This window comes from Heptranchias perlo, unplaced genomic scaffold (assembly GCF_035084215.1).
Source record: "Heptranchias perlo isolate sHepPer1 unplaced genomic scaffold, sHepPer1.hap1 HAP1_SCAFFOLD_1130, whole genome shotgun sequence".
NCBI classification, from domain to species: Eukaryota; Metazoa; Chordata; class Chondrichthyes; order Hexanchiformes; family Hexanchidae; genus Heptranchias; species Heptranchias perlo.
Genome location: NW_027138353.1, coordinates 30031 through 54553, shown reverse-complemented (window position 1 = coordinate 54553; position 24523 = coordinate 30031). Strand labels below are relative to the sequence as shown.

Below are 24523 nucleotides of genomic sequence, written 5' to 3'. Positions count from 1 at the left end.
TCCCGCACCCTTCACCAATACTCAGTAATATCCCGCACCCTTCACCAATACTCTCAGTAATATCCCGCACCCTTCACCAATACTCTCAGTAATAATCCGCACCCTTCACTAATACTCAGTAATATCCCGCACCCTTCACCAATACTCAGTAATATCCCGCACCCTTCACCAATACTCTCAGTAATATCCCACACCCTTCACCAATACTCTCAGTAATAATCCGCACCCTTCACTAATACTCAGTAATATCCCGCACCCTTCACCAATACTCAGTAATATCCCGCACCCTTCACCAATACTCAGTAATATCCCGCACCCTTCACCAATACTCAGTAATATCCCGCACCCTTCACCAATACTCTCAGTAATATCCCACACCCTTCACCAATACTCTCAGTAATAATCCGCACCCTTCACCAATACTCAGTAATATCCCGCACCCTTCACTAATACTCAGTAATATCCCGCACCCTTCACCAATACTCAGTAATATCCCGCACCCTTCACCAATACTCTCAGTAATATCCCACACCCTTCACCAATACTCTCAGTAATAATCCGCACCCTTCACCAATACTCTCAGTAATATCCCGCACCCTTCACCAATACTCTCAGTAATAATCCGCACCCTTCACCAATACTCAGTAATATCCCGCACCCTTCACCAATACTCAGTAATATCCCGCACCCTTCACCAATACTCAGTAATATCCCGCACCCTTCACCAATACTCAGTAATATCCCGCACCCTTCACCAATACTCAGTAATATCCCACACCCTTCACCAATACTCACAGTAATATCCCACACGCTTCACCAATACTCAGTAATATCCCGCACCCTTCACCTAATACTCAGTAATATCCCACACCCTTCACCAATACTCAGTAATATCCCGCACCCTTCACTAATACTCAGTAATATCCCGCACCCTTCACCAATACTCAGTAATATCCCGCACCCTTCACCAATACTCAGTAATATCCCGCACCCTTCACCAATACTCAGTAATATCCCGCACCCTTCACCAATACTCAGTAATATCCCGCACCCTTCACCAATACTCTCAGTAATATCCCGCACCCTTCACCAATACTCAGTAATATCCCGCACCCTTCACCAATACTCAGTAATATCCCGCACCCTTCACCAATACTCTCAGTAATATCCCGCACCCTTCACCAATACTCAGTAATATCCCGCACCCTTCACCAATACTCTCAGTAATATCCCGCACCCTTCACCAATACTCTCAGTAATATCCTGCACCCTTCACCAATACTCACAGTAATATCCCGCACCCTTCACCAATACTCAGTAATATCCCACACCCTTCACCAATACTCTCAGTAATATCCCGCACCCTTCACCAATACTCTCAGTAATATCCCGCACCCTTCACCAATACTCAGTAATATCCCGCACCCTTCACCAATACTCAGTAATATCCCGCACCCTTCACCAATACTCTCAGTAATATCCCGCACCCTTCACCAATACTCAGTAATATCCCGCACCCTTCACCAATACTCAGTAATATCCCGCACCCTTCACCAATACTCTCAGTAATATCCCGCACCCTTCACCAATACTCACAGTAATATCCCGCACCCTTCACCAATACTCTCAGTAATATCCCGCACCCTTCACCAATACTCTCAGTAATATGCCGCACCCTTCACTAATACTCAGTAATATCCCGCACCCTTCACCAATACTCAGTAATATCCCGCACCCTTCACCAATACTCAGTAATATCCCGCACCCTTCACCAATACTCAGTAATATCCCGCACCCTTCACCAATACTCAGTAATATCCCGCACCCTTCACCAATACTCAGTAATATCCCGCACCCTTCACCAATACTCGGTAATATCCTGCACCCTTCACTAATACTCAGTAATATCCCGCACCCTTCACCAATACTCAGTAATATCCCACACCCTTCACCAATACTCTCAGTAATATCCCACACTCTTCACTAATACTCAGTAATATCCCACACCCTTCACTAATACTCAGTAATATCCCACACCCTTCACCAATACTCAGTAATATCCCGCACCCTTCACCAATACTCAGTAATATCCCGCACCCTTCACCAATACTCTCAGTAATATCCCACACTCTTCACTAATACTCAGTAATATCCCACACCCTTCACTAATACTCAGTAATATCCCACACCCTTCACCAATACTCAGTAATATCCCGCACCCTTCACCAATACTCAGTAATATCCCGCACCCTTCACCAATACGCAGTAATATCCCGCACCCTTCACCAATACTCAGTAATATCCCGCACCCTTCACCAATACTCGGTAATATCCTGCACCCTTCACTAATACTCAGTAATATCCCGCACCCTTCACTAATACTCAGTAATATCCCGCACCCTTCACCAATACTCACAGTAATATCCCGCACACTTCACCAATACTCAGTAATATCCCGCACCCTTCACTAATACTCAGTAATATCCCGCACACTTCACCAATACTCAGTAATATCCCGCACCCTTCACTAATACTCAGTAATATCCCGCACCCTTCACCAATATTCACAGTAATATCCCGCACACTTCACCAATACTCAGTAATATCCCGCACCCTTCACTAATACTCAGTAATATCCCGCACCCTTCACCAATACTCACAGTAATATCCCACACCCTTCACCAATACTCAGTAATATCCCGCACCCTTCACCAATACTCTCAGTAATATCCCGCACCCTTCACCAATACTCAGTAATATCCCGCACCCTTCACCAATACTCACAGTAATATCCCGCACCCTTCACCAATACTCAGTAATATCCCGCACCCTTCACCAATACTCAGTAATATCCCGCACCCTTCACCAATACTCTCAGTAATATCCCGCACCCTTCACCAATACTCTCAGTAATATCCCTTACCCTTCACCAATACTCGGTAATATCCTGCACCCTTCACTAATACTCAGTAATATCCCACACTCTTCACTAATACTCAGTAATATCCCACACCCTTCACTAATACTCAGTAATATCCCGCACCCTTCACCAATACTCAGTAATATCCCGCACCCTTCACCAATACTCTCAGTAATATCCCGCACCCTTCACCAATACTCAGTAATATCCCGCACCCTTCACCAATACTCAGTAATATCCCGCACCCTTCACCAATACTCAGTAATATCCCGCACCCTTCACCAATACTCTCAGTAATATCCCACACCCTTCACCAATACTCTCAGTAATAATCCGCACCCTTCACTAATACTCAGTAATATCCCGCACCCTTCACCAATACTCAGTAATATCCCGCACCCTTCACCAATACTCTCAGTAATATCCCACACCCTTCACCAATACTCTCAGTAATAATCCGCACCCTTCACTAATACTCAGTAATATCCCGCACCCTTCACCAATACTCACAGTAATATCCCGCACCCTTCACCAATACTCTCAGTAATATCCCACACCCTTCACCAATACTCTCAGTAATAATCCGCACCCTTCACCAATACTCAGTAATATCCCGCACCCTTCACTAATACTCAGTAATATCCCGCACCCTTCACCAATACTCAGTAATATCCCGCACCCTTCACCAATACTCTCAGTAATATCCCACACCCTTCACCAATACTCTCAGTAATAATCCGCACCCTTCACCAATACTCTCAGTAATATCCCGCACCCTTCACCAATACTCTCAGTAATAATCCGCACCCTTCACCAATACTCTCAGTAATATCCCGCACCCTTCACCAATACTCAGTAATATCCCGCACCCTTCACCAATACTCAGTAATATCCCGCACCCTTCACCAATACTCAGTAATATCCCACACCCTTCACCAATACTCACAGTAATATCCCACACGCTTCACCAATACTCAGTAATATCCCACACCCTTCACTAATACTCAGTAATATCCCACACCCTTCACCAATACTCAGTAATATCCCGCACCCTTCACTAATACTCAGTAATATCCCGCACCCTTCACCAATACTCAGTAATATCCCACACCCTTCACCAATACTCTCAGTAATATCCCGCACCCTTCACCAATACTCTCAGTAATATCCCGCACCCTTCACCAATACTCTCAGTAATATCCCGCACCCTTCACCAATACTCAGTAATATCCCGCACCCTTCACTAACACTCACAGTAATATCCCGCACCCTTCCTTAATACTCACAGTAATATCCTGCAGGCCTCATCGTTGCTACCTCCCATCGAATCGTAGTAAGAGACTGTCTTCTTTCTGAAATCCACGACCTGTCCACCAAACAGACATGTCACGGAGGTGAGCTCGCATTCTCCGCGTACCTCGCATCCCGCGTGTAACGGTACAGCGGCACGCCCTCTCACTCCTGCGCGGCTGGCCGCTGCGACGCAGCTGCTCTCGCTTTCGGGATAATCAGAGGATTGATAACGGACGAGGGAGGCCGTTCGGCCCATCCGGGAGGTCCGTGATCGATTGCCGGTCTCTCTCTCTCTCTCTCTTTGTGCGGAACCTCCTGATCTCGGCCCTAAACCCCCCCACCCTTTCCCCGGTTTGACCCTCGCCCCACTGAGAAAGTGGTTGATCCTGGCACTGAGAAGCACGTTGCTGTAAGATCACCGTCTAGCTGGTTAGTCTGCAGGAGACATCGGCAGTTGCAGTATAAGGAACGGGATGCAACAGGGCGTCGGAGGGAAGGGTATTTTATATCCACCTTTCACTCTTTGCGACCGGGGGTCAAACCCAGCTCAGGCACCGGGGAAGGTCTCGCCCTCTCCGAGTGCGTTAAGGGCCGTCTTGTCGACCGTGGGACCTCGACATTCACTCGAGGCAGCCTGGGGAGGAAGAGCGTTCGCCTCGCTGAATGGCCGGCGGGAGGGGGTGGGTGCGGGGCAGCCCGGAGCACGAAACCGCCCAGCTCCTCTCCACAAAACCCCAGAACGGACGGACAAACAGCCCCACCACCCTGCGAGAATCCCCCCCCTCTACCTGCGTAGCCAGGCGCCTCCCCGCCACCGACCACCGTTCCCCGCACCACGTCCCCCAGGGACTGTCGAATTATCCCGGCCTGCCCTCCGAGCGGAGCCTGGTGCCCAGTGTGCGCACATCCCACCCCGACACACATCGGGGAGGGAGTTTGAGGGGGATTAGGGGAGGAGTGGGGGATTAAGGAGGGAGTTTGAGGGAGTGGGGGATTAGGGGGGGGAGTTTGAGGGAGTGGGGGATTAGGGGGGAGTTTGAGGGAGTGGGGGATTAGGGGGGAGTTTGAGGGAGTGGGGGGTGAGGGGGGAGTTTGAGGGAGCGGGGGGGTGAGGGGGGATTTGGGAGCGGGGGGGTGAGGGGGGATTAGGGAGCGGGGGGGGGGTGAGGGGGGATTAGGGAGCGGGGGGGGGTGAGGGGGGATTAGGGAGCGGGGGGGTGAGGGGGGATTAGGGAGCGGGGGGGTGAGGGGGGATTAGGGAGGGAGCGAGGGATTAGGGAGGGAGCGGGGGATTAGGGAGGGAGCGGGGGATTAGGGAGGGAGCGGGGGATTAGGGAGGGAGCGGGGGATTAGGGAGGGAGCGGGGGATTAGGGAGGGAGTTTCAGGGAGTGAGGGGGAGTTGGGAGGGAGTTTGAGGGAGTCAGGTTGAGGGGGATTAGGGAGGGAGTTTCAGGGAGCGGGGGCGAGGGGGGGGGGGGGGGGGGGGGAGTTTCAGGGAGTGGGGGTGAGGGGGATTAGGAGGGAGGGGTGGTTCGGTCGGAGTGGGGGCGAGGGGGATTAGGAGGGAGGGGTGGTTCGGTCGGAGTGGGGGCGAGGGGGATTAGGAGGGAGGGGTGGTTCGGTCGGAGTGGGGGCGAGGGGGATTAGGAGGGAGGGGTGGTTCGGTCGGAGTGGGGGCGAGGGGGATTAGGAGGGAGGGGTGGTTCGGTCGGAGTGGGGGTGAGGGGGATTAGGGAGGGAGTTTCAGGGAGTGGGGGCGAGGGGGATTAGGAGGGAGGGGTGGTTCGGTCGGAGTTGGGGGTGAGGGAAGGAGGTCGAAGGGTCGAACTCACGGCCAGGCACCAGTGCACGCCCAGGTGAATGGGCACCAGCAGGATGTCCATGGCGAAGATGTCCACCTTCTTGGTCCATCGCTTGACCGCCTGGTACCCGTCACTCTTCACCTTGGGGAAGAAGAAGGTGTTGAAGGCGTGGACAGTGGGCAGGGCCCTGGTCTTACCCCTCACCACCAGCAGGTTCATGTAGAAGTTAATCACCTGGAGAGAGAGAGAGAGAGAGGGAGGGAGGGAGAGAGGGAGGGAGAGAGACACAGAGTAAACAAACACTCAGACCTCGGTACGATCGGGAGGGTGCCGGGGGGCTACGCTACTCTCGGGTGGAGCCCACCGGGCGGGTAGGGGAGGGAACTGGCAGCAGTTCGGCTGCAGAGGCATCACCGTTGAGGGTGTTCGAGAGAGTGGGGCCGAGGGGGTTAGGGGGCGGCCCGAAAACCGAGGATAGCCTTTCAATTCAACGCCTCCCGTGCACACAGCCCCACTTCGCTGCCGTTGTGTCGGCATTTTACACACAGCAAGATCCCACAAGCAGCAACAAACGGACAGCCCGGTTAATTTAGTGAGGTTGGTCGAGGGATCAATATTGGCCCTCGGACACCGGGGAGGACGCCCCCCTGCTCTTCATCCAATAGTGGCCGTGGGATATTTCACACCCACCCGAGCCAAGCAGAAAGGACCACGGATTAACGTCCCATCCGAAACACAGCACGCCCGACAGTGCGGCGCTCCCTCAGTGTCGACCCTCCGACAGCGCGGCGCTCCCTCAGTACCGACCCTCCGACAGCGCGGCGCTCCCTCAGTACCGACCCTCCGACAGTGCGGCGCTCCCTCAGTACCGACCCTCCGACAGGGCGGCGCTCCCTCAGTACCGACCCTCCGACAGCGCGGCGCTCCCTCAGTACCGACCCTCCGACAGGGCGGCGCTCCCTCAGTACCGACCCTCCGACAGGGCGGCGCTCCCTCAGTACCGACCCTCCGACAGCGCGGCGCTCCCTCAGTACCGACCCTCCGACAGCGCGGCGCTCCCTCAGTACCGACCCTCCGACAGCGCGGCGCTCCCTCAGTACCGACCCTCCGACAGCGCGGCGCTCCCTCAGTACCGACCCTCCGACAGCGCGGCGCTCCATCAGTACTGACCCTCCGACAGTGCAGCGCTACCTCAGTACCGACCCTCCGGCGCTCCCTCAGTACTGACCCTCCCACAGTGCGGCGCTCCCTCAGTACTGACCCTCCGACAGCGCGGCGCTCCATCAGTACTGACCCTCCGACAGTGCAGCGCTACCTCAGTACCGACCCTCCGGCGCTCCCTCAGTACTGACCCTCCGACAGTGCGGCGCTCCCTCAGTACCGACCCTCCGACAGTGCGGCGCTCCCTCAGTACTGACCCTCCGACAGTGCGGCGCTCCCTCAGGACTGACCCTCCGACAGTGCGGCGCTCCCTCAGTACTGACCCTCCGACAGTGCGGCGCTCCCTCAGTACTGACCCTCCGACAGTGCGGCGTTCCCTCAGTCCTGACCCTCCGACAGTGCGGCGTTCCCTCAGTACTGACCCTCCGACAGTGCGGCGCTCCCTCAGTACCGACCCTCCGACAGTGCGGCGTTCCCTCAGTACTGACCCTCCGACAGCGCGGCGCTCCCTCGGTGCTGCCACCGGGAAAGTCAGCCTGGATCATGGGACTCAAGTCTCTGGAGTGTTGGGGGGGGGGGGCTCGAACCCGCCAGGACCACCACAGGGACGGTCTCGGGGCACGGGGAGCCCGAGACCCTTCCTCCCCTTTAAAGCGCCGCAGCGGGACCTCGAAGGGCGGCAGACGCCCTCCGGCTGCTGCGTCCCGGAGCGCAGGACCCCCTTCCGCCCAGCCCCGGCCGGCATTACCTCGTCATTCAGCCAGTTGAGGTGGTTGAGGGTATGGATGTCCTTCCGCGTGATGGTCAGTCGGAACGCCTCGCTCAGCACCTCGTCGGGATTGCCGGGACGGAAAGCTCTCCTCACCTCCCCTTCCATTTCCTGCAACACACCAGTTCTGGAGACTATCGCACCGTCAGGATACTTTCTGTCACGAGACAAACGTTGTGACAGCTCCCCAGAGGCTCCGGCAGTTTATCCAGCAAGGGGGGTTGGGGGGGCGGGGGGTTGTGGGGAGCTGGGACAGACCGAGAGGGAGCTTTACTCTGTATCTAACCCTGTACCTGACCCTGGGAGTGTTTGATGGGACAGTGTAGAGGGAGCTTTACTCTGTATCTAACCCTGTACCTGCCCTGGGAGTGTTTGATGGGACGGTGTAGAGGGAGCTTTACTCTGTATCTAACCCTGTACCTGCCCCTGGGAGTGTTTGATGGGACAGTGTAGAGGGAGCTTCACTCTGTATCTAACCCTGTACCTGACCCTGGGAGTGTTTGATGGGACAGTGTAGAGGGAGCTTTACTCTGTATCTAACCCTGTACCTGACCCTGGGAGTGTTTGATGGGACAGTGTAGAGGGAGCTTTACTCTGTATCTAACCCTGTACCTGACCCTGGGAGTGTTTGATGGGACAGTGTAGAGGGAGCTTTACTCTGTATCTAACCCTGTACCTGACCTGGGAGTGTTTGACGGGACAGTGTAGAGGGAGCTTTACTCTGTATCTAACCCTGTACCTGCCCTGGGAGTGTTTGATGGGACAGTGTAGAGGGAGCTTTACTCTGTATCTAACCCTGTACCTGACCCTGGGAGTGTTTGATGGGACAGTGTAGAGGGAGCTTTACTCTGTATCTAACCCTGTACCTGCCCTGGGAGTGTTTGATGGGACAGTGTAGAGGGAGCTTTACTCTGTATCTAACCCTGTACCTGACCTGGGAGTGTTTGACGGGACAGTGTAGAGGGAGCTTTACTCTGTATCTAACCCTGTACCTGACCCTGGGAGTGTTTGATGGGACAGTGTAGAGGGAGCTTTACTCTGTATCTAACCCTGTACCTGCCCTGGGAGTGTTTGATGGGACAGTGTAGAGGGAGCTTTACTCTGTATCTAACCCTGTACCTGCCCCTGGGAGTGTTTGATGGGACAGTGTAGAGGGAGCTTTACTCTGTATCTAACCATGTACCTGCCCCTGGGAGTGTTTGATGGGACAGTGTAGAGGGAGCTTTACTCTGTATCTAACCCTGTACCTGCCCCTGGGAGTGTTTGACGGGACAGTGTGGAGGGAGCTTTACTCTGTATCTAACCCTGTACCTGCCCTGGGAGTGTTTGATGGGACAGTGTGGAGGGAGCTTTACTCTGTATCTAACCCTGTACCTGACCCTGGGAGTGTTTGACGGGACAGTGTGGAGGGAGCTTTACTCTGTATCTAACCCTGTACCTGCCCTGGGAGTGTTTGATGGGACAGTGTAGAGGGAGCTTTACTCTGTATCTAACCCTGTACCTGACCCTGGGAGTGTTTGATGGGACAGTGTAGAGGGAGCTTTACTCTGTATCTAACCCTGTACCTGACCCTGGGAGTGTTTGATGGGACAGTGTAGAGGGAGCTTTACTCTGTATCTAACCCTGTACCTGACCCTGGGAGTGTTTGATGGGACAGTGTAGAGGGAGCTTTACTCTGTATCTAACCCTGTACCTGACCCTGGGAGTGTTTGATGGGACAGTGTAGAGGGAGCTTTACTCTGTATCTAACCCTGTACCTGCCCTGGGAGTGTTTGACGGGACAGTGTAGAGGGAGCTTTACTCTGTATCTAACCCTGTACCTGCCCTGGGAGTGTTTGACGGGACAGTGTCGAGGGAACACAGGAGGCCATTCAGCCCCTCCAGCCCGTTCCACCATTCAGTCAGATCACGGCTGCTCTGTATCCTAACTCCATTTCCCCGCGTTGGCTCCAGATCCCTCAATCCCCCTCGTCTCGCAAAAAAAATATCCATCGATCTCATGATTTAATGTTGCTAATTGAGCGAGCGCCTACTGCTTTCTGCGGGAGAGAGTCCCACACTCCGACTGCCCTTTGTGTGAAGTGTTTTCTGACTTCTCTCCTGAGCGGCCCCGGCTCTGATTTTAAGGTTTGCGTCCTCCCCTCGTCCTGGACTCCCCCACCCACCAGCGGAAAACGTTTCTCTCCGTCGACCCCATCGATTCCTTTCAAAATTCTAAAAGACCACCCCCTCAACCCTCTGCATTCCAGGGAACACAAGCCCCAGTTTGTGCAAACCTCTCCTCGTAATCTAACCCTGGGAGCCCCCCTGGTGAGGTCCCGGTCAATCTGCGGGCCTTTCAACGATGGTCTCCACGGGGCTCCCGTCTGAAGGAAACCAGCAGTTTTCAGCGGCGTCTGAACGGTACCTCACTGAGCTCCGGAAACTCCTCCTCCTCCTCGACCTGCGGCCTTGGTTCCTCATCCTCCTCCTCCTCCTCCTCGTCTCCCTCCTCGTGAGGGATTTCTGCAATTGGGATTTCTTCATCCAGCGGCACCCGGAGGTGCAGCTGAGCGGTGACACGTTTGGACAGAATATCCTTGTCGTGCAGCCTCTGTCACACACACACACACAGACACACTCAGTAACTCACTACACCAGGACACCCAGTGCCATGTACCAGCAGCAGCCCCACAACATGTCCCTCGATCCTGTTACATCGGAACAGGGGCAGGCCCCCTCCCATTCCGAAGTAATAAGCTCGAGGGGCAGAATGGCCACCTCCTGTTCCTATGTAAGGGTCACCCCTCAGCCTTCTCTTTTCTAGAGAAAAAAAAGCTCCAGCCTTTCCTGATAAGTATATCCCCTCAGTTCTGGTATCATCCCATTGAATCTTTTTTGCACCTTCTCTATATCCTTTTGATAATATGGAGACCAGAACTGTGCACAGTGCTCCAAGTGTGGTCTAACCAAGGTATATGGAGACCAGAACTGTGCACAGTGCTCCGAGTGTGGTCTAACCCAGGTATATAAGAACATAAGAACATAAGAAATTGGAGCAGGAGTAGGCCAATCGGCCCCTCGAGCCTGCTCCGCCATTCAATAAGATCATGGCTGATCTGATCCCAACCACAAATCTAAAGAACACAAGAAGTCGGAGCAGGACCCGGCCACATAGCCCCTGGGCCCTCTCCGCCACCCAAAGGGCATTGACCGATCCGAACTCAGCTTCATGTCCAATTTCCTGCCCGCTCCCCATAACCCCTAATTCCCTTTACTTCTAGGAAACTGTCTATTTCTGTTTTAAATTTATTTAATGATGGAGCTTCCACAGCTTCCCGGGGCAGCAAATTCCACAGACCGACCACCCTCTGAGTGAAGAAGTTTCTCCTCATCTCAGTTTTGAAAGAGCAGCCCCTTATTCTAAGATTATGCCCCCTAGTTCTAGTTTCACCCATCTTTGGGAACATCCTTACTGCATCCACCCGATCGAGCCCCTTCACAATCTTATATGTTTCAATAAGATCGCCTCTCATTCTTCTGAACTCCAATGAGTAGAGTCCCAATCTACTCAACCTCTCCTCATATGTCCGCCCCCTCATCCCCGGGATTAACCGCGTGAACCTTCTTTGTACTGCCTCGAGAGCAAGTATGTCTTTTCTTAAGTATGGAGACCAAAACTGTATGCAGTATTCCAGGTGCGGTCTCACCAATACCTTATATAACTGCAGCAATACCTCCTTGTTTTTATATTCTATCCCCCCGAGCAATAAAAGCCAACATTCCGTTGGCTTTCTTGATCACCTGCTGCACCTGCAAACCAACTTTTTGATTTTCTTGCACGAGGACCCCCAGATCCCTTTGTACTGCAGTACTTTCCAGTCTCTCGCCATTAAGATAATAACTTGCTCTCTGATTTTTCCTGCCAAAGTGCATAACCTCACATTTTCCAATATTATATTGCATCTGCCAAATCTCCGCCCACTCACCCAGCCTGTCTATATCCCCTTGCAGGTTTTTTATGTCCTCCTCACTCTCTACTTTCCCTCCCATCTTTGTATCATCTGCAAATTTTGATATGTTGCACTCGGTCCCCTCCTCCAAATTGTTAATATAGATTGTAAAGAGTTGGGGACCCAGCACCGACCCCTGTGGAACACCACTGGTTACTGGTTGCCAGTCCGAAAATGAACCATTTATCCCAACTCTCTGCTTCCTGTTTGATAACCAATCCTCCACCCAGTTGTGTTAAACTTGTAGAGAACCTTAGTTAGCCCCCACTTGGGGCACTGTGCACAGTTCTGGTCTCCATATACCTTGGTTAGACCACACTTGGAGCACTGTGCACAGTGCTCCGAGTGTGGTCTAACCCAGGTATATGGAGACCAGAACTGCGCACAGTGCTCCGAGTGTGGTCTAACCAAGGTATATGGAGACCAGAACTGTGCACAGTGCTCCAAGTGTGGTCTAACCCAGGTATATGGAGACCAGAACTGTGCACAGTGCTCCAAGTGTGGTCTAACCCAGGTATATGGAGACCAGAACTGTGCACAGTGCTCCAAGTGTGGTCTAACCCAGGTATATGGAGACCAGAACTGTGCACAGTGCTCCAAGTGTGGTCTGACCAAGGTATATGGAGACCAGAACTGTGCACAGTGCTCCAAGTGTGGTCTAACCAAGGTATATGGAGACCAGAACTGTGCACAGTGCCCCAAGTGGGGGCTAACTAAGGTTCTCTACAAGTTTAACACAACTTCTCCGCTTTTCAATTCTATCCCTCTCGAAATGACCCCCAGTGTTTGATTTGCCTTTTTTATGTCCTTATTAACCTGTGTCGTTACTTTTAGTGATTTGTGTATCTGTACCCCCAGATCCCTCTGCCCCTCGACCCCCATTTAGACTCTTATTATCCGAGCAGTGTGTGACCTCCTTATTCTCCCTGTCAAAATGCACCTCCTCGTACTCATCTATACTGAAATTCATTTACCAATTACACGCCCGTTCTGCGAGTTTATTAATATCCTCTTGTATTTTGATGCATTTTTCCTCGGTATTAAATACAAACCCAATTTGGTGTCGTCCGCAAATTTTTGAAATTCTACTCCCGATTCCCGAGTCCAAATGGTTTATGTAAATGGTGAACAGCAGTGGTCCCAGCACCGATCCCTGTGGGACACCATTCCCTGATCTTTTGCCACTCTGGGTATCTACTCTTAACCCCCCCCCCCGACTCTCTGTTTTCCGTTTTGTAGCCAGCTCGCTGTCCGCTCTGCTACCCGTCCGTCCCCCACCCCCCCGAGCTCTGACCTTAGTCAGTAGCGCACCTGTCTGCACGTCACGAGTCCGAGGGGAACGTACCTGCTGCTTGAGGCGGTCTGCCAAAGCCTCCTGCTCGTCAATGAGTCTCCGCCTCTCGCGGGCTCGGGAATCGTACATACTCGTGCTGAGGCACAAGAGAGAGTTTACAGGGTCAGTGCGCAAAACCCAGAGTGTACAATCAACAATTCCCTCCCACTCCTCCTCCTTAAAGCCCACCCCTTGGACTAGCCTTTGGTCCTCCCTCCCCTCCTGCCTCTGGTGTTCTGCTCGGGTCGTTACAGGTCTGTCCCTGTGCGGCGGGACTGCTTTGAGGGAATCGGTTCAGCGCTTCGTTTTATTGACGTGCTGTAACTCTTCCTGTCGTAAACCGGTACCGAGGCACCAGAGGCTTTGAATCTTTGGACAGCCGGAACGAGTGCAGGGCAGCGAGGCACCGCACGGGCCCACAGACAACCCCCGCCCGGTCTTTTTTGTCTTTTGAGCCGGTGTTTCGGGGGCAAATCGTGCTGCGCGGTTCCGATGAGCGTAAATCAAGGCCGTGTCTGTATTTTGTTTTAAACTCACAGTTCTTTGATCCAATGCAGTGCGTCGAAGTGAGGCATGCTGCAAAAAGAGAAAGAGGGAGAGAGAGAACGTCAGCACATGAAGGCAGTAAGTGTCCTGGGTGGACCGGCTTCTGGTCAGTCCCAGGTTTCCCCCAAGCCCTCTCCCTCCTCCCCGCCGGGGCTCAGACCCTCGCTGGGGGAGCGGTTTCCACAGCCGCAGGTCGGCCCCTCGCCCGTGAACCTGGATTATGTCGGGGAGGGCCTTCCCCTGACACCCGCCTCCCCAAACAGGGGGTAAGTGGGGAGCGATAAGCAGCAGGAACCCTGGCTGATTCACCCCGACTCTCCACTTGCTCACCCAGCAGTGCTGAGGATAAGTGTAGCCTTCCCCACCACCCGACCTCCTTCCCAACCGTGGCACAGCACAAGTTATAATGGGTTTCACAGAGATAAAAATACAGAGTAAAGCTCCCTCTACACTGTCCCGTCAAACACTCCCAGGGTCAGGTACAGGGTTAGATACAGAGTAAAGCTCCCTCTACACTGTCCCATCAAACACTCCCAGGGCAGGTACAGGGTTAGATACAGAGTAAAGCTCCCTCTACACTGTCCCATCAAACACTCCCAGGGTCAGGTACAGGGTTAGATACAGAGTAAAGCTCCCTCTACACTGTCCCATCAAACACTCCCAGGGCAGGTACAGGGTTAGATACAGAGTAAAGCTCCCTCTACACTGTCCCATCAAACACTCCCAGGGCAGGTACAGGGTTAGATACAGAGTAAATCTCCCTCTACACTGTCCCATCAAACACTCCCAGGGTCAGGTATAGGGTTAGATACAGAGTAAAGCTCCCTCTACACTGTCCCATCAAACACTCCCAGGGTCAGGTACAGGGTTAGATACAGAGTAAAGCTCCCTCTACACTGTCCCATCAAACACTCCCAGGGTCAGGTACAGGGTTAGATACAGAGTAAAGCTCCCTCTACACTGTCCCATCAAACACTCCCAGGGCAGATACAGGGTTAGATACAGAGTAAAGCTCCCTCTACACTGTCCCATCAAACACTCCCAGGGTCAGGTACAGGGTTAGATACAGAGTAAAGCCGGGCCAGGTACGTTGCTCTGAGTCGCGAGTCGAATCGAACACCCCCTACCTCGCACGGTCGCGTTCTGGAGCCTCTTTCACCTTCACGACGATCACCGATTCAGAGTCTGATCCTGTGGACGGAACAGAAAAACCCCGATGGGAAGGTGCCGGCAGTGAGCCACGCCACGAGACGAGGGAGGGAAACCTCTCATCGCCACCAATCCCAGCGCCACAATCTGAACGAGCAGTAACCAGGCCCGGTTTGCAAACTCCACTCACCCCCTGGATTCCTCCCCCCCCGTCACTCCTGCGGACACAGGAGCAGCACCTTTGGGGCGTGTCTACTGGGAGGGGCGGGGTGGGAGAGCAACACGGGCAGAGAAGGCCCCCCCAACCCCGCCGATACCAGCACCTCCCCGGTGGGAATTACTGGCAGACAAACTATCAGCTGCCCACTCAACGGCAGAAAACTGCGGCAGTGGAAGTGGAGAGGCACGGTTCGCTGCGTAAAACAATTTTACAGCATAGGAGGCAGCTCAGCCCATCACCCCTGTACCCTCTCTCAGAGTGATCTCTCCCCTCAGACTCATTCCCCCTTTCCCCCATCGCCCCCTGTACCCTCTCTCTGTGAAAGATCTCTCCCCTCAGTCCCATTCCCCCTTTCACCATCGTACCCTATACCCTCTCCGCGAAAGATCTCTCCCCTCAGACTCATTCCCCAACTCCCCATCGCCCCCTGTACCCCCTCTCCCTGCGAGAGATCTCTCCCCTCAGTCCCATTCCCCCCATCGCCCCCTGTACCCCCTCTCCCTGCGAGAGATCTCTCCCCTCAGTCCCATTCCCCCTTTCACCATCGTACCCTATACCCTCTCCGCGAAAGATCTCTCCCCTCAGACTCATTCCCCAACTCCCCATCGCCCCCTGTACCCCCTCTCCCTGCGAGAGATCTCTCCCCTCAGTCCCATTCCCCCCATCGCCCCCTGTACCCCCTCTCCCTGCGAGAGATCTCTCCCCTCAGTCCCATTCCCCCCATCGCCCCCTGTACCCCCTCTCCCTGCGAGAGATCTCTCCCCTCAGTCCCATTCCCCCCATACCCCCTCTCCCTGCGAGAGATCTCTCCCCTCAGCCCCATTCCCCCCATCGCCCCCTGTACCCCCTCTCCCTGCGAGAGATCTCTCCCCTCAGTCCCATTCCCCCCATCGCCCCCTGTACCCCCTCTCCCTGCGAGAGATCTCTCCCCTCAGCCCCATTCCCCCCATCGCCCCCTGTACCCCCTCTCCCTGCGAGAGATCTCTCCCCTCAGCCCCATTCCCCCCATCGCCCCCTGTACCCCCTCTCCCTGCGAGAGATCTCTCCCCTCAGTCCCATTCCCCCCCATACCCCCTCTCCCTGCGAGAGATCTCTCCCCTCAGCCCCATTCCCCGACCTTTAAATTCTTTTCTCTCCCACAAATTATCCCCTTGCCCTTTTGAAAGTTATTCTGGATTCTGCTGCCACCCCTGGCCAGCATTTTAACGCTCGAACACCACTCTGCATTAAAGGCATTCAATAAAAGGCTTCCCCTGGGCCCACCCTTCCTCCTTTTGACCATCTCCGGCCACCCAGCCAGCGGAGAGACAGTCTCTGTCCCCCTCTCGCTTGGTCAAGACCCCTATCTGCGAGCACCTCCGTCAGATCTCCTCGTCACCTTCTCCGCTGCAGTGAAGAGAGTCCACGTCCCTCCGATAAGATTCTCTGGCCGAGCTGCAGCTATTGACGTCTCTGCCCGTGAGGTACCGGAGAGTTCGGGCAGCAGCTCCCTCACCCCCACCCGCCATGCCCCGCGAGAGTCAGGGTCTTCAGGAGAGGAGGGGCAGACGGAAGAGCGAGGCGCCTGCCCAGGGTGGGCCCTTTTCTCCTACCTGTGGACATCGTGTCCGCTCCTGGAACTCCCTCCGGCAGGGCCGGGCTGACGCTCCGGCTGGGGCTCGAGCCCACCTCGCAGCTGGAGACGTGGTTGCCCGCGTGCGGGGGGCTGGCGGGGAGGGGGCTGGAGGAGGGGTCCCCCCAGGAGGGGTGCTCCGAGCTGACGACGCTGCTGGCTGCCGTGTGACGGCCGTCGCTGGAAACCATCTTCTGAAAGAGACGCTGGCTCGAGCCGAGGAAGCCCGACCTGAAAATCAGAAGAGCGAAAGCGCACGGAGATGAAGGAGGTGAAAGACGGCGCGAGGAGGTTCAACTACTGGACGCCCCCATCCCCTCCGCACCCCCACGACCCCGATCCCGGCCAGCGCTGCCTGTCCAGGGGGTGGGAGCCAGGAGCGAGGCCGTGGACGGGAGACGGTGATACCATTGCTGTTCTGACGATTCTACAGGGATTAGACAGGCTGTTTCGCCCTGTCCAGGGCAGCGGAGACGGCCAGCGTTTGAAGGCGGCAAATTCAAACCTGATCTAGAACCAGCGCGGAAGGCGGCCGTTCGGCCCATCGTGTCCGTGCCGGCTCGGAGAACAACCAGGTGCCCGTTCTAATCCCACCTTCCAGCACCCGGTCCGTAGCCCTGCAGCTTACAGCACTTTAGGTGCAGGTCCAGGTACTTTTTTTTTAAAGAGTTGAGGGTCCCTGCCTCCACCACCAATTCGGGCAGCGAATTCCATACACCCACCACCCTCTGGGTAAAAAAGTTTTTCCTCATGTCCCCTCTAATCCTTCCCCAATCAGATTAAATCCGTGTCCTCTAGTTCTTGAGCTCTCCGCTAGGGGAAACAGGTACTTCCTGTCTACTCTATCCGGGCCCCTCATAATTTTGCACACCTCAATCGAGTCTCCCCTCTGCTCCAAGGAAAACAACCCCAGCCTATCCAGTCTCTCCCCGTAGCTGCAAATTTTCAAGCCCCTGGCAACGTTCTTGTAAATCTTCTCTGCACTCTCTCCAGAGCAATTACGTCCCTTCCTGTAATGTGGTGACCAGAACTGCGCACAATACTCCAGCTGCGGCCTTACCAGCGTTTTATACAGTTCCATCATTACATCCCTGCTTTTGTATTCTATACCTCGGCTAATAACGGAGAGCATTCCGTATGCCTTCTTCACAACCTAGGGGGATAGAATATAAAAACAGGGAGGTATTGCTGCAGTTATATAAGGTATTGGTGAGACCGCACCTGGAATACTGCATACAGTTTTGGTCTCCGTACTTAAGAAAAGACATACTTGCTCTCGAGGCAGTACAAAGAAGGTTCACTCGGTTAATCCCGGGGATGAGGGGGTGGACATATGAGGAGAGGTTGAGTAGATTGGGACTCTACTCATTGGAGTTCAGAAGAATGAGAGGCGATCTTATTGAAACATATAAGATTGTGAAGGGGCTTGATCGGGTGGATGCGGTAAGGATGTTCCCAAGGATGGGTGAAACTAGAACTAGGGGGCATAATCTTCGAATAAGGGGCTGCTCTTTCAACACTGAGATGAGGAGAAACTTCTTCACTCAGAGGGTAGTAGGTCTGTGGAATTTGCTGCCCCGGGAAGCTGTGGAAGCTACATCATTAAATAAATTTAAAACAGAAATAGACAGTTTCCTAGAAGTAAAGGGAATTAGGGGTTATGGGGAGCGGGCAGGAAATTGGACATGAATTTAGATTTGAGGTTAGGATCAGATCAGCCATGATCTTATTGAATGGCGGAGCAGGCTCGAGGGGCCGATTGGCCTCCTCCTGCTCCTATTTCTTATGTTCTTAACCTTATCTACCTGTACTGCCACCTTCAGGGACCCGTGCACATGCACTCCAAGGTCTCTCACTTCCTCTACCCCTCTCAATATATTCCCGTTCACTGCGTGTTCCCTTTTACTGTTTGCCCTCCCTAAGTGCATTATCTGCGAGAAACAATATTTCAGTGAGCGAGTGGTCGATCTGTGGAACAGGCTCCCCCGGGGGGAGAGAGGGTGGGAGTTAGTCAGCGTTGATTCAATTCAGACCGGTTTCTTTCAGAACATAACATTGTGGGAGACAGTCGACGGGCGATTTGAGGCACGACGTGGGGTCAGTGCTCGGGAGGAACAGGTGACTCTGGGCCCGCGGTTCCCAGAGTTCTCCATCACTGAGGGGGTTTCCCTCGCCTCATGTCTGGGTCTGTGATCGCACTAGAGAGGGTACGGAGAAGATGAACGAGGATGTTGCCAGGGCTGGGGAGTTTTGGCTGTGAGGAAAGATTGGACCGGCTGGGGTTGTTTTCTTTGGAACAGAGGAGGCTGAGGGGAGATTTATTTGAGGTGTATAAAATTATGACGGGGCTCGACAGAGTGGATGGGAAGGACCTATTTCCCTTAGCAGAGGGGTCAATAACCAGGGGTGGGGGGGGGCATAGATTTAAAGTAATCGGTATGAAGGATTGGAGGGGAGCTGAGGAGAAATCTTTTCACCCAGGGCTCTGGAACTCACTGCCTGAGAGGGTGGGAGAGGCAGAAACCCCCAACTCGTTTAAAAAGTACCTGAAGTGCCGAAACCGACAGGGCTACGGACCGGGTGCGGGAAAGTTGGATGGCTCTTTTTCGGCCAGCACGGACACTGTGGGCCGAATGGCCTCCTTCTGTGCCGTAACTTTCCGTTTGTGGGTTATAGAACGTCACGGGGTCTTGGGAGTCCGCACTGCTGGACGGACAGGGCGCCCTCGTCCAAGGATGCGCAACCCTTCTGCGTTACAGTGTCACACGGCGGGCAGCGACCCGAGAAAGCGAGGTACACTTCCATGTAAACAAAGGGGTTGGCGCCAGGGCGGGGAGGAAACAAAATTAAATCAGCCACCCCTGCTGAAACGTGAGCGGGTGGGGGTGAGAGATGAGGGTGAGTGGGGGGTTAGGATCGGCCTTGGCCGTGATGCATTCTCTGGCCAAATAGTCGTGTGCTAGCGTCTGCGATCATGCTCCAGGATAGAAATTGCTCCTGATCTCAGTCCTAAATCGTCCACTGACCACTTATACCGAGACTATGAACTGGGGAGGGGGGCAGGGGGGGGGGGGGCACGGTCGCAGGACCAGGGGTCGGCCATTTAGGACTGAGATGAGGAGGAATTTCTTCACTCGGAGGGTCGTGAATCTTTGATATTCTCCACCCCAGAGGGCTGTGGATGCTCGGTCGTCGAGTATATTCAAGGCTGAGATCGATGGATTTTCGGACTCTCGGGGGGGGGGGGGGGAAATCGAGGGACACGGGGACGTCGGGCGGGAAAGTGGAGTTGAGGTCGATGATCAGCCATGATCCGAATGAACGGCGGGGCAGGTTCGAGGGGGCCGTAGGACCGACTCCTGCTCCCGTTTCTTACCAAGAGTCGGTACCTTCAACCAGGGCTGGGGGTGGGGGGGGCGAAGAGAGAGAAAGAGACTGCAGTAAAATCTAAAAGATTAGAATAAACCCCCACCCACCGCCCCAAACCACCGCCTGATTATTTTCAGGAAGCGGTGACTCTGCGAGCAGGGGCTCCGTGTTACTAGCGACGGCCGGACGGAGGAAAGGATTTGTAACGCGAGGATTTTAAAATCAAGGCGTTGCCAGGCCGGGAGCAGACGTGGGACAGCGAGGGGAGGGGGCACGGCGCAGGTCGGGTTGTACTCCACAGCTCTCGGTGCCTGAGGGGGCTGGAGACCCTGGAGAGCGACGATTTGTTACTGTAATCGGAGATCACCACCTTGAGCAGCTGCCTGTAGAGCTCCTTCTCCTCTCTGCAAATGGTCTGGGGGGGGGGGGAAAAGAAACGCAAGAGAGAGAATCACCAGGCCGGTCCAGTGGGTAAAGGGCTCCAGGCTCCCCCTACAAATACACGCACGCAGACACAGGCAGGCGCGCGCGCCACGCACAGAACGACAGGCACACGCGCACGCACAGAACGACAGGCACGCGCGCACGCACAGAACGACAGGCACACGCGCAACGCACAGAACGACAGGCACACGCGCACGCACAGAACGACAGGCACACGCGCCACGCACAGAACGACAGGCACACGCGCACGCACAGAACGACAGGCACACGCGCACGCACAGAACGACAGGCACACGCGCACGCACAGAACGACAGTGCACACGCGGCACGAAGCTCACAACAGAACGACAGGCACACGCGCACGCACAGAACGACAGGCACACGCGCACGCACAGAACGACAGGCACACGCGCACAGCACAGATCACGACAGGCACACGCGCACGCACAGACGACAGGCCACGGCACGCAGAACGACAGCACACGCGCACGCACAGAACGACAGGCACACGCGCACGCACAGAACGACAGGCACACGCGCACGCACAGAACGACAGGCACACGCTCACGCACAGAACGACAGGCACACGCTCACGCACCGAACGAGGCACACGCACACAGCACAGAACGACAGGCACGACGCTCACGCACAGAACGACAGGCACACGCGCACGCACAGAACGACACGACAGGCACACGCGCACGCACAGAACGACACGACAGGCACACGCACACTCACAGAACGACAGGCACACGCGACGCACAGAACGACAGGCACACGCACACACAGAACGACAGGCACACGCACACACAGAACGACAGGCACACGCACACACAGAACGACAGGCACACGCACACACAGAACGACAGGCACACGCACACACAGAACGACAGGCACACGCACACACAGAACGACAGGCACACGCACTCACAGAACGACAGGCACACGCTCACGCACAGAACGACAGGCACACGCGCACGCACAGAACGACAGGCACACGCTCACGCACAGAACGACAGGCACACGCGCACGCACAGAACGACAGGCACACGCGCACGCACAGAACGACACGACAGGCACACTGCGCACGCACAGAACGACACGACAGGCACACGCACACACACAGAACGACAGGCACACGCACACACAGAACGACAGGCACACGGCACACACAGAACGACAGGCACACGCACACACAGAACGACAGGCACACGCACACACAGAACGACAGGCACACGCACACACAGACGACAGGCACACGCACACACAGAACGACAGGCACACGCACACACAGAACGACAGGCACACGCACACACAGAACGACAGGCACACGCACACACAGAACGACAGGCACACGCACACACAGAACGACAGGCACACGCACACACAGAACGACAGGCACACGCACACACAGAACGACAGGCACACGCACACACAGAACGACAGGCACACGCACACACAGAACGACAGGCACACGCACACACAGAACGACAGGCACACGCACACACCAGAACGACAGGCACACGCACACACAGAACGACAGGCACACGCACACACAGAACGACAGGCACACGCACACACAGAACGACAGGCACACGCACACACAGAACGACAGGCACACGCACACACAGAACGACAGGCACACGCACACACAGAACGACAGGCACACGCACACACAGAACGACAGGCACACGCACACACAGAACGACAGGCACACGCACACACAGAACGACAGGCACACGCACACACAGACGACAGGCCGCACACACGACGACACACCACAGAACGACAGGCACACAGCACACACACACACACAGCACACACACACACAGAACGACAGGCGCGCGCACACACACACACAGACACACACACACAGAACGACAGGCACACACACACACAGAACGACAGGCGCGCGCACACACACGACAGACACAGAGAACAGACAGGCTCCCCCCATTCATTAATAAACACACTGCTCTCTCTCTCCCCCCCATTCATTAATAAACACACTGCTCTCTCTCCCCCCATTCATTAATAAACACACTGCTCTCTCCCCCCCCCCATTCATTGATAAACACACTGCTCTCTTCCCCCCCCCCCCCATTCATTAATAAACACACTGCTCTCTCCCCCCCCCCCCATTCATTAATAAACACACTGCTCTCTCCCCCCCCCCATTCATTAATAAACACACTGCTCTCTCTCCCCCCCATTCATTAATAAACACACTGCTCTCTCTCCCCCCCATTCATTAATAAACACACTGCTCTCTCTCCCCCCATTCATTAATAAACACACTGCTCTCTCTCCCCCCCATTCATTAATAAACACACTGCTCTCTCTCTCCCCCCCCCCCATTCATTAATAAACACACTGCTCTCTCTCCCCCCATTCATTAATAAACACACTGCTCTCTCTCCCCCCCATTCATTAATAAACACACTGCTCTCTCTCTCCCCCCATTCATTAATAAACACACTGCTCTCTCTCTCCCCCCATTCATTAATAAACACACTGCTCTCTCTTCCCTCTCCCCCCCATTCATTAATAAACACACTGCTCTCTCTCCCCCCCCCATTCATTAATAAACACACTGCTCTCTCTCTCCCCCCATTCATTAATAAACACACTGCTCTCTCTCCCCCCCCCCATCATTAATAAACACACTGCTCTCTCTCTCCCCCCCATTCATTAATAAACACACTGCTCTCTCTCCCCCCATTCATTAATAAACACACTGCTCTCTCTCCCCCCACCCCCCCATTCATTAATAAACACACTGCTCTCTCTCCCCCCATTCATTAATAATCACACTGCTCTCTCTCCCCCCCCCCATTCATTAATAAACACACTGCTCTCTCTCTCCCCCCCCCATTCATTAATAAACACACTGCTCTCTCTCCCCCCCCCCCATTCATTAATAAACACACTGCTCTCTCTCCCCCCCATTCATAAACACACTGCTCTCTCTCTCCCCCCCCCCCATTCATTAATAAACACACTGCTCTCTCTCTCCCCCCCCCCATTCATTATAAACACACTGCTCTCTCTCTCTCCCCCCATTCATTAATAAACACACTGCTCTCTCTCCCCCCCCCCATTCATTAATAAACACACTGCTCTCTCTCTACCGCTCCCCCCCCCATTCATTAATAAACACACTGCTCTCTCTCTCCCCCCCCATTCATTAATAAACACACTGCTCTCTCTCCCCCCCATTCATTAATAAACACACTGCTCTCTCTCTCCCCCCCATTCATTAATAAACACACTGCTCTCTCTCCCATTCATAAACACACTGCTCTCTCTCCCCCATTCATTAATAAACACACTGCTCTCTCTCTCCCCCCCCATTCATTAATAAACACACTGCTCTCTCTCTCCCCCCCCATTCATTAATAAACACACTGCTCTCTCTCCCCCCCCCATTCATTAATAAACACACTGCTCTCTCTCTCCCCCCCCCATTCATTAATAAACACACTGCTCTCTTCTCCCCCCCCCATTCATTAATAAACACACTGCTCTCTCTCCCCCCCATTCATTAATAAACACACTGCTCTCTCTCCCCCCCCCATTCATTAATAAACACACTGCTCTCTCTCCCCCCCCATTCATTAATAAACACACTGCTCTCTCTCCCCCCCCCATTCATTAATAAACACACTGCTCTCTCTCTCCCCCCCCCATTCATTAATAAACACACTGCTCTCTCTCCCCCCCCCCCATTCATTAATAAACACACTGCTCTCTCTCCCCCCCCCATTCATTAATAAACACACTGCTCTCTCTCCCCCCCCCCATTCATTAATAAACACACTGCTCTCTCTCCCCCCCCCCAATTCATTAATAAACACACTGCTCTCTCTCTCCCCCCCCCATTATCATTAATAAACACACTGCTCTCTCTCT

The 24523-nt window shown here is 54.2% G+C and overlaps 1 protein-coding gene across 1 annotated transcript in view; it reads right to left on the bottom strand.

Moving 5' to 3' along the window:
* Positions 1-4206: 4206 nt before the first annotated feature.
* senp1 (SUMO specific peptidase 1) overlaps positions 4207-24523 on the bottom strand; it is a gene marked incomplete at its 3' end in the record, with an annotated part of 40899 nt that continues 20582 nt past the window's right edge. Inside the window, exons 7-15 of the mRNA XM_067976932.1 lie at positions 20467-20582; positions 16779-17029; positions 14945-15008; positions 13809-13847; positions 13284-13368; positions 10354-10539; positions 7926-8057; positions 6047-6250; positions 4207-4286 (exon numbers count right to left, since the gene is read on the bottom strand). Of these exons, the coding sequence (XP_067833033.1) occupies positions 4207-4286; positions 6047-6250; positions 7926-8057; positions 10354-10539; positions 13284-13368; positions 13809-13847; positions 14945-15008; positions 16779-17029; positions 20467-20582 (1157 nt within the window). The remainder of the gene's footprint in view (positions 4287-6046; positions 6251-7925; positions 8058-10353; positions 10540-13283; positions 13369-13808; positions 13848-14944; positions 15009-16778; positions 17030-20466; positions 20583-24523) is intronic.